Genomic DNA, 11,413 nt, shown 5'->3' with positions numbered 1-11,413 from the left:
CCGGGCCCAAAGGGTGAACCGGCCCCTAACCGGTCCCCTATCCCGAACCCCTCCCAACCCGCAAAAATGGACGGGACTGAGTCCGGCGAGCCGGTTCTCGAATCGATCGCGGGTTGGGTCGGGCTGACCCGGTCCCCCTGCCAGTCCTATATTGAACTCAATCAGTAAGAAAGATTTCAACTCAAATTTGTGCTAGGGGATTCTAGTGACCTTAATTCATATCCAACATCATTCCCACACTCAAGAATTGAACTTAACACCTAAGAAAAATTAAGAGTCACTCGGTACAATCCTATTCACAAATGAAAAATTGTTCGAGTCTTAACTTAGAAATTTTCGGGATGTTACAATTTAAAGGTGTAACTAAGAGATTTTATGATTGGCTAACTTTCAGTAGTAATCATAAGAAAGTTTATATCCACTATTCATAAAAACTTATACTAGTTTTCACACGTGCATTGCGTCAAAACTCTTAGTTGCACCTCTTTTATGATAATTATTTATGTTCGTTTTACAAGAGATCTTCATTTACAAAATAAATTTTAGTGTGTGTATAAAACTTCTTAAATTGAACAATGATAATTTACTACTCTATATAATTTAATGTAGAAATTAAGTCAAACGAGGTTTCTTAAAGAGAGAACTATTTGAGAAAACGGAACAACAACTTATAACAATGACTAGATTCCTTAATTGAAGAACAATTAAAAATAACGAAATTGAAAAAGATCCATATTTCTATGATGTAAATGGTTAAACATAGAAAACTACAAAGATATAATTCTTGACTTCCCACACTAAATACTACAATAGAAACATGACTAGAAGACCACATATGTCAACATAAAGAGTTGGTGGAGAGGGGAGAAAGATCAATTCCTCTTGTCATTTTCATACTCTTAGGTGGAAGCAGTAACTCCTTGGAGTTACAAAAAGCCCATGAGAATATCTTCATTCATGTCCACCTCTTCTTTACTACCACCTTTGTCCGTCACGGCCGCAACAATCATTTTATTTTTGCTCCCGATTTCAATTGGAGGCATAGTTGTGATAATTGGAGAAACAACAACTCTTGAACGCTTAACACGCTTGGATGAGGAGGATGATGCATTCAAGGTTGATGTTTTGGGCACAATATTTATGCCTTTTGGAAGCTTGAATTTGAAACTGTTGTTGCAACTATCAAGATTACTACGGTTCGTGGGTGGATCATGGTTGTGTTCACCGGAATAGGACACCAAGAAAATATTCTCATCCTTTGGGCTTTTCTCAATTTTTTTCTTTGCTTTGCAGAGTCTTGATGTGCTACACTTATAGTAATTCCTGTTATGTCATGTACACATAATAATAATAATTAGGTTTAGTCAAATATTACATGTGTATACACCATTAATATTTTTTACTACTTATTGTTATGAAAATTGAGAACGGAAGGGAGCATATCATTCTATGATATGAAAAAATAGTGAAGAGAGCAAACCTTGGAAATGGTGAATCTTTGATATGCTTTTGACCGTACTTGCGCCATGTCCATATATCATTTGTGAGTTCCTCTTGTAATAATTCATAGGTAATCCTTATTGCCTGATTTTTCCTGATTTCAAATCAAAAGTACTAAAATCAAAATTTTGAACGTATGTACATAAAATGTAACGAAATGAGTGGTTACCTTGTTCTAGTTTGGATCAAAGGAGTCTTCATGGGAAAACTGAAATTAAGATAAATGTTATCCCCTATATCGAGTTGTTGTCGTAGATCAATCCATTCTTTTGGTGTTGTAGTTGTTGGTGGCAAACACACTACTGTTGTTGGTGATGGAGGAAAAGAGCTTTGTTGGATAAATTGAGCAGGTTGAATGGGATGTAAGTACAACTGCTGGTTACCATTTTGGTTCATCAGCATGACCTGATCATCTAGTTTTTCCTGGTGAGCAGTTGGAAAATCTAAAGAGAAAATCTCAGATAAGCCATTAAAATTAGTCATGTCATGAGCTAAAAGTTTGTCAAAAGAATTCCAAACATCATTTAGAGAAGTCTCCAAGTCTAACTTAGGAGCTACAACATTGTTAGGTCTATTAATATTACAACTTCTTACGACCGCACCTATATCCCAATCATCATCCCCCATTTTAGATCTATATATAATGATATCTAGTTAAATGCAAAAAAATAAAAATGAACTTTTAAGAGAAACTAATGATGTTTTTTGCTAAAGCAGAGAGGAAAAAGAGGATCCAAAGAAGGGGGTTGGCCTATGGAGGAAGTAGATGAGCAAAACAAACGTTTTAGTGGACAGGATATTATAAATCAAAGGCTGGGATGAAGAAAAGTGAACCAATTTCACAAATTATATAGAGAAACTTAAAGGGGTATCTACCTACCCCGGCCTATCCACATTTACTTTGCAGTTAATGCACAATAAATATTTTTTTCTATTTTAAAGTGAGGGAGATTAGTGACAAAGGAGAAGTCAAAGATAATCCCATGTACCTTTTGTTTAAGATCATACATCTCATATCATATACAAAGATACTAAGCAAAGTCTATGTCATGACCTGAAATCAGACTGTGATGAAAATTATCATCCATCAGTAGGCAAGCAAAAAAAAATAATTTATGGAAGATAAGTATATCACGATAAAGAAAAAAAGAAAATAGGAAAAAAGATACAAAATAGAACCATAGAATAGAAAAATATATATGATAAACAATATACAAAAGTGGCCTGAAAGTGACCAAGAACGACAAAGTAACACAAGAACCAAATCCCCAGACCTGGTGTCACCGTACAGGAATAACTAAGTACAGAAATGCTATATATATATAAGAGAACTAACTAATAAAAATACAAAATACAAGTCAGTAAAAAAGAGAGAAAGCATAAAGTCTCTAGATGCTAGGAGCTCACCACGATTCGAGTCTGTGACATTCACGGGAGATTCAACGCCCAATGAGGGTGGCTTGTACTAAGAGTTGAGTCAAAAAAAGATGTAGAAAAGTAGCATGACTATTAAACCACGACAGACTCAGTAGGCATCATGAGTCGACCGAGCTTAGTAAGATCAAATATATGAAGAGGCACAAATTTCTAACATTACAATGGATAAGTTCTAAAAATGAAAGCCAATAATCGAGGGAAATAAAAACACAAGAAAGTGAATATGGAAACACTGAGGTACAAGACAGTCATAACACACAAACAACACACAAACATCAGGATGATGCGATGCAAGAGATAAATGTTGGGAAGTAGAAGCTTGGAAGATACCTCGAGTCACCTGAAATGATACCTCAGGCTTATCAAGAAGTGCAATGCGGTGGAATATAACCCAGATGAAAGCAGTGGACCCCTAGAATAACACATAATACTTATCAACAACATACCATGTAGAAGAATGTATCCTGGATTTGAGTTAACGGGCTGCCTTGAATGATACCTTAGACTTATAAACGTAGAAATAACCCAAAATGCATTAAAACTCATAAACCAAGTATTTTACAATTTTAAGTCATAAAAACCCTGAAAACGTTGTATTTTCCATAAGCTCATTTTTCTTATTTTAAAAAACGTGTAACATTCCGAAAATTTCTAAGATTAAGACTCAAGTCATTCTTTATGGTAAATAAGATTTGTACCAAGTGATTCTAATTTTTCTTAGATGTTAAGGTCACTAGAATCCCCTAACATAAAGTTGAGTTGAAAACTTCCTTTCTGATTGAGTTGCACTATGAGATTTTACTTGGGTCAACTTCAAAATTGACCATATCTTTTAAAAAATAAAGAGTTAAGTGGCCCATGACCTATCAAATAAAAAGTCTCTGAGTTCTCTTTCCAACACCACCAAATTTGCTATTTTTCGAATTTCCAATAAAAAGTTATGCCCATTTGAGTGAAGCCTCTCCATTTAAGGCTTTCCATTTATTTTAAAACAGGGTATTTTGGTCTTTTACTTTTCCCCACTTATCTTAACACGTTTTTCCTGACCCAATTAAGGGTTTAATCAAATTCTAAAATACCCATTCACGTTCAAAACACTTAGTGTTTTTAGAGTGAGGTTTCAAGAGGAGAAAAGCGAGGTTTTCAAGCGTTCTTCAAGATTCGTTGATTTTCGCCAAGAACATGGTTCTTTCCATGTATGTGAGGCTTTCCATAGTGATGAACTTGTTCTTCCTCACGTCAATCATGTAGTTCTTCCATTATTTCATTCATGAAATTGTTTATGTGAAGATTCTTGAGTAGTTCTTGAGTTTTAGCCCCATTCTTTATCAATAGAGGTTATGAGTTCTTGAGGTGAGGGTCTTAAGAATGAATGGTGTTTTTGATAGAATTTGAGTGCATTTTCAATGAATTTGTGCTGGTTTGACTAATCAAAGAGAGTTTGGAAGAAACCAATCGATTCTAGACGAGTTAGGACCCGAAAGTTAACAAGAAAATTCATCAGATTTCTGGGTCCGGGATGGGGCAATGTGCCCCCATAGCGCCAGGAAGACTGGGGAATTGTGCCTGCAGTGCGCCCCAAATTATTCCCAGTACTTTTGGCGCTGGCGCGATGCACCACCGATATACCAGGGTCGTCCGGCCTCTTTCTTATCCATTTGTCGTTCCGTATGTGTTCCTTTGAATTGGGTCTTCGTTCTTTCCTTGATGTTAACTATTTAAGTATCAATTAATCATTTAAAGATCCAAGATATCCTAATCATATCTCTTAAATTACATTTCAAATTGAAGAGAGATTAAGAGGAAAGTTCAAGAGGGGCATTTGAGTCAAATTTGAGAATTCTTTTGAAATCAACCATAGTTTTGAACTAAGTCTTGAGGAAGTAAGTATGAGAATGAGAAAAGTTATATTCGTGAGTTATATATTGTCATTGAGATTTTTGAGTTGAGGTGTTTATGTCCATAATTTTGCATGGACTCTATGAATTCAACATTCTTGAGAGGAGTAGTATCGTTGAATTCAGAGTTTCGAGTGCTTGAATCTTTTAGTCCTTGAGTTTTGAGTTTCCATATTGCTATTAAGATCCCTTAATTGTGTCGTTCATGTCCATAATTCCGCATGAACCCTATGAATTGAGTTATAAATCTTGAGAAGCTTTTTAAAGACAACACTTGAGTTTTAAATCGAGTTTTTGAGGAAGTAAAGATGAGTTTTGAGAAAGAGTTTCTAAAACATGATTAGTGTGACAATCGACTATGCCATCAATATTTAAGCAGTATGGTATCTGATATACCATCAATGTTTATGCAATATGACTTCCCGAGTCATCAATGATCATATCACAATATGATTTTGGTATATTTTTGAGAAAGAGTTTTCAAGTATGAATTGAGTACGAGTATAAGGGAACTAAGTAACCCCAAAGGTATCTGTTTTTACATTGATAAAAGAGAAACTTTGATTTCTAAATGAGTTACGAGTTCAAAGATTTTTCATGAGAAGTTAAACATTTAGCATGAATATATATTATTGGGAGTAGTATTGAGCACCGATATGAGGATGAGTTCAGACAACTCATATTCCTCATAAATCATGTATGCCAAAATGGGTAAAGGATCATACTTTTTAGATGTATCCTAAGTGCCTTTGGATAGAGCTTAGTGGATCCATTTAGTTGAGGTGTCCTATACCCCGGAAAGGTATAAAAGAGTTCTGGCAGCGTGAATGTAACGTTGTATCATCACGTAGCTCATAGTGAAGATTGTCGATTAGAGAATCTCCCAAATAAGAGTATAGAGTATTTTATTGTATTTTGATACATCACTGAGTTTTTTCTCATGTTTTATAATTTTTTAAATATTGTATCTATCATTGAGTTGAGTTAAGGTGAGTATTTCTTCAAGCCTGGTCAGTTCAGTTAGTTATTTCTTTTCGTTATTCAAGCCAGTTAATTATTTACTCTAACCTTATCACATACTCGTACTTTCAATGCACTGATTTCATTTGAACTGCATCATTTTATGATGTAGATAAAGGTGCTCAGGATCATTAACAGGCGTTTCCTTCAGGTCATTTGACATTCCAGTCAACTTTGGTGAGCCTTCTTATATTCTTAAGGACTTCACTTTACAATTAGTAGTTTTAAGATGTCGTGGGTCTTGTCTCGATATCCTTTTGTAATTGTAGAGGCTTCATAGATAGACAGAGTCGAGGTTTTTTTTTGTATTTACTTTCGTTTGAGTTGTTTTACAAACTATAAGTATATCTATTGAGTATTGTTCAGAATTGATGAGTTGAGTATTTAAGTTTAAAGAATTTAATTTAGTTTTAAGCTTATGTATGCTTGAGTTAGTCTTCTGTTTGTAGTCAGCAATGATGAGGGTTCGCGTGGAGACCAACTATGGTTCTCGAGTGTCGGCCATGTCTAGGCTATAGACTCTGGTCGTGAAAAACTTGGTCTTAGAGCACAGAGTTCAAGTGTCCTAGAGTGTCTATGGAGCCATGTTGGTAGGATCTTATTTATGGTTGTGAGGGACCCACTTCTATAAATGAGAGAATATAGACATTTAAAAAAAGTTTCCCTTGTTTCATACTTAAAATCATGCAATAGAACTATGTCATAAGGAACTCATTCAAACTTTTGTGTTTCTCATATCATTTAAACTACCCCTCATGCTCAAGGTAGTTTAAAAGCAAAGCCCAAATCCTTATCGATGAGTTACTCTTAGCAAAAGTCTTGAGAATGTCATGAGACTGTAGAGGGGCTATAGCGACTCCCGTGAGTGAGCTTAAGTGTTCATATTTGAAAGAATGTATTCTTATCCATATGAATAGTGCATTAGAGCTAAAAGCGAGATGCACTCTCTTCTCTAAACCTTGTGTTAGTTGAGATCCCTCGGAGGAGGTTGTAGAGCTTAGGTTCAGTTTTCACCCGAAAAGATAGTGTGAGTTATGAGATTATAAGCAGTACTAGTAAAAGTGCCCAAAGTTAGAAGAATGCATGCAGAGGTTCAGTAATCTAAGAAAGGGAGATAGTGATAAGGCAAGCTATGTTGTTGTCGTCATGCACCCAGTAAGTTTTAATGATGAGTTTTCCTTTGTGACTAGACTAAGGAATAATAATATTGTATAGAGTTCATGATAGAGGATAGAGGAAGAGTTACTAGTTAGGATGAGTTAGAGTATACTTTAACCAGAAAAGAGTGTATGGTTAGGTTTCATTGTGTTATAACGACCAAGTGTAGGTGTTCAATAGAAGAGCAGGAGTATTCATGAGGTGATAGCTCTAAAGTAGGCTTATGTTTTTGAGGGGAAAGTTTATAATATTGAGAGGGTTACATAATTAATTAGGCAATGATGTATAGTGGGTAAATAACACTTAAGTTGTGAAAGGAAGTGTGACGATAAATTGTAAGTATGAAGACTGGGAGGTAACGATTGACTACTTGTCATGAGATCTTAGTGGGCGAGTGTTTCTTAATTTTATCTAGTATTCATAAGTTAGTAGAGTGTGCGAGAAATTGTATTGATATCAGGGATTAGTAATAAACATTAAGCTTGGATTTGAGATGAGTGCCGTAATTAAAACAATGGCAACATGAGGGTGATGATGTTAGTTTTGAGATCTGATCTGGTAGACTTGTCATAGAGTATGCGAGGAATTGAGATGTTAGTTGAAATGAATATGAGTGGTAAAAGTATGAGATCTTAACTTTTAGATAAGGGTAGTGAAGTGTGGCTAAGTCATAAGAGTAACGAGAGCATTAAGAGGTGTACCCGAGATTGTATGTAATTAGATGAGGTTCTAATTAAGTAAATGATTTTCCATGTGTGCCTAGATAGTATATTTGAGTTGTCAATGTAGAATAGGCTGATGTATGAATTATTTGTTTCCTTAAATAGTTAGATGAAACGACCTTATAAGCCAATGATAAGAGGTCAAGAGAAGTATCTTAGAAAGAGGTCTTAGAAGGAGTTTTAGTACCTGCTTATGGAGAGTTCAGTAGCTATGAGATAAGTCTTTCCCGAGTATTAGTGAAAAAGGAATGTAGACCAACTTAGACATAATGGAATAGATCCATAACTTCAAAGTGTCAGCCTCAGACCTAAGGGGGACATAATAAGATGAGAAACCAATTCAAGTGTTGAGGATGAGATAGTGATGTTTTCCGAATGAGTTTTAGAGGTACATCAATCCATTCATACTCTTGCGTATTACTCAAGTCCAGTTATTACAACATCTTGTTGATATTCCTAACATCAGAATTGTGTCTATTACCTATGCTCATACACTTCAGATATATTCACATCTATGCTCAGTTCACAGAATGAGGGGCAAATAATTTAGTGCACTGATCTCAATCTTACTCCATAAAGTTATGGATAGCAGCCTCATGATATGAACCTATTTATATAAGTATTACTGTCTCATGGTATGTTCAGTATCGCAAATACATGATTTAGTCTCAATGGAGAGCAACATAATGTTATGTCATGCATATTCTTATATCAGAATTCTCGAATGAATCATGCTTATGATCTTTCATCCTAAATTTCTTTCAGTGATCNATATAAGTATTACTGTCTCATGGTATGTTCAGTATCGCAAATACACGATTTAGTCTCAATGGAGAGCAACATAATGTTATGTCATGCATATTCTTATATCAGAATTCTCGAATGAATCATGCTTATGATCTTTCATCCTAAATTTCTTTCAGTGATCCATTTTAGTTGAGAGTGGTGTTGTTGATAGCAGTGGTGTGATGATAGAGAAGAGGATTTTTATTTTCCTATTGTGATACTGATGGTATGTTTATTCAATCTAATGTTATAAATGTAGAGGAAAAAGGAGATAAGGTTTTACGATGAGTAATAAGTCAATTCATGGTAATAATGCATGAAAGTTCTGTTGGTAGAAGTGACGAGAGAATGAGAAATTCTTATAAGGAGTGGTTAGTAGAAGCCCATGGACTGGTTAAGTACTTTGTGATTTTGAGTTACGCTTGAATATAGTAAGATTAACCCCTTTCCATTCTCAGTCCAGCCGTCATTCAAGAACGAATAATCCCAAGGGGGAGATATTGTAACATCCCAAAAATTTCTAAGATTAAAACTAAATTCATTTTTTATGGTGAATAAGATTTGTACTTACTGATTCTGTCAATTCCCGAGGCTACCCCTTTGACCTAAACACGGGACCTAGGATAACGAGTGACCCCAAGCTAACCTTGAGCTGGCATATCATAAGAATACTAAAATTTCTGAACAAGAGATACTATGCGGAAACTAAATCAATTGATAATTGAAAGATGGGGAATACCCAATACTGATCTGAATATATAAAAACTACTAAGAGTTTAATGACACTGAACATTCACTCAAAACTAAAGCTGAATCTAATACTATGTCTGAAAAAGCCTCTAACGGACTAGAGTTGTTGGGACATGTCCCATCTAACCCTAGCAAAATTGAAATTGAAATAAAAGACTGAAATGGAAAACATGTCTATTGTCCATGAAGTATGAGGACTCACCAATAATACTACTAAGTATGGATTGAGAACCGATCTACGTGTGATCTGAATGCTGAGGACCTGAACCTACATCATGAAAGGATGTAGAGCAGAGTATGCGTCCACACTTGGAATGTATTGAGCATACATGATACAGAATATAACTGAACAAATATGTAAGCGGAACAAAGCATAACTGAGCAATGACATAATCTGAACATAATGTAAATACTGAAATGAACTGAATTGAATGCAATGATATGACATGCTGAGACTGAATACTGAAATACTACTGAAAACCTGGTCAAATGCACTAGAGTCTGACTGTGGGAGCTACTATTAACCGACCTAAAACCACGTGAGCTAACCGTGTAGTCTGATGTATAGGCCCCATCGAGAGGACCCAATATATCTTGCCAGGGGTATAAAGGCATGACTGACGTGATCCCTCATCTGATGCCCATTAAGAGGACTTATAATTCTACGAGGGCACATAGTTCTGGACTATACGGGTATGCCGAACCCTATTCTAGCTCGGTGTTAAGTCTACTCCCAATTGAATATGTATATGACACATTATGACTGAAATGCTGAATAGCTTAAACTACTAACATGCAAAATATGAGAATGTACCAATTATATACTGATAATCTGACATTCGAAAACTGAAGCATGATTATCTTTTTTACTGACCTAGCAAGTGCATTTCATGAACTAAAAGAAACTACACAACTAGGGTTCTGAGTTTCATACAAGGAATTTAACAACGATTCCAAGAAAACATGATAATTTGATTAGGAACACTATAACAGCCAAATCACAAAATATATCTATGTTTTCAAGAAACCCCATATCTAAACAGGATATAGGGAATCAAGAGTCTGACTGAATTCTAGGGACCTAGTGGACGAAAGGAATCTACTAGTGAAATCCCACATACATGGTGACAAAATCTACAGAAAAATCCTTCCATTTTGGGGTTGAAACTTGAAGGAAACCTACTAGTTGTTCTTGGGAAAGCTGGTGCCTCTTTCTTGTCTATTTTCTCTAATTTTGATGAATTTTGAAGAATAAAGGCTCTAGGTATGTTTGACTAAGTTATTTGGATTAAACTGAGTAAAATGACTTTGTTTAGGCATTAAACGTCGTAGTTTAAGGGCCCCAATGCATAGGAAAAATAACTAAATGACCCTAACTTAAAAGATGACGAAGGTCATCCACGGAGGGACCTACGGACCATCGGTTGACCTACCAACCGTCGATAGGGGTCGTAGGTCAAGCTCTGCCCGATAGGGCTTCACTAAAACAAGCATTACTTTTTACTCCGAGATGAGATTTTTGCAAACTTGGTAGCGATGGAAAGAGGATTCAATTATATTTCATTTGATAGGTCATGTGCCACCTAATTCATTCTATGCTAAAATATATGCCTATTTAAAGTTGACCCAACAACCAATTCCCTCCAATTGGTTGCTGATCATCACCTACGGTCCAACCACGGACCGTCCTGGTTGACTGTGGGTGGGGTCAGAGACCATAAATATTTGGTGCCCAATGACGGACTCCACATACTGACCATGTGTCAGACCACAGACCATTGGTGGCTTCCGTGGTTCTTTCACTAGGTCTGGAAAACTGCATTTTTTTCTATTTTCTCAAATCTGAGGTGTTACTATATCTTCCCCTTGGGAATATTCATCCTTAAATGAAGTCTAAACAAGCTGTGTATGGAGGGTAGGAGCTGCAATACCTACCACTAAGTACTAGAAACTGATATCTAACTGAATTAAGTTCCAAGAACATGCAAATATGCTGAAATGCAAGAACAACTAAAGGAATATGATACTAAGACTGAATTTACGCAAGAGTAAACTGAGATACTGGAGAGGAACTATTACCTCAAGTTGAAACGAAATTGGGAGGAAAGAGATGAGGATACTTGGCCTTTATGGCTGCTTCTG

At 35.8% G+C, this 11,413-nt stretch overlaps 1 protein-coding gene across 1 annotated transcript; it reads right to left on the bottom strand.

The window, feature by feature from the left end:
• Positions 1-926: 926 nt before the first annotated feature.
• On the bottom strand, positions 927-2,127 carry LOC125855828 (probable WRKY transcription factor 27). The gene is made up of 3 exons (XM_049535513.1): positions 1,670-2,127; positions 1,481-1,594; positions 927-1,323 (listed from the first exon to the last, which is right to left on the bottom strand). Exons 1-3 carry the CDS (start codon positions 2,125-2,127, stop codon positions 927-929), a joined length of 969 nt encoding a protein of 322 aa, XP_049391470.1.
• Between the last annotated feature and the right edge of the window lie 9,286 nt (positions 2,128-11,413).

The sequence above is a fragment of the Solanum stenotomum genome, chromosome 2 (genome assembly GCF_019186545.1).
Source record: "Solanum stenotomum isolate F172 chromosome 2, ASM1918654v1, whole genome shotgun sequence".
Classification (NCBI taxonomy): Eukaryota; Viridiplantae; Streptophyta; class Magnoliopsida; order Solanales; family Solanaceae; genus Solanum; species Solanum stenotomum.
The sequence above is the reverse complement of the archived record's forward strand: the minus strand, read 5'-3'. Positions and strand labels throughout refer to the sequence as shown.

Coding starts and splice junctions, on each gene's coding strand:
- LOC125855828 (XM_049535513.1), bottom strand. CDS start 2,127: ATGGGGGATGATGATTGGGATATAGGTGCGGTCGTAAGAAGTTGTAAT. Junction 1,595..1,669: donor TTGATCCAAACTAGAACAAG/GTAACCACTCAT, acceptor ATTTGAAATCAG/GAAAAATCAGGCAATAAGGA. Junction 1,324..1,480: donor AAAGATTCACCATTTCCAAG/GTTTGCTCTCTT, acceptor ATGACATAACAG/GAATTACTATAAGTGTAGCA.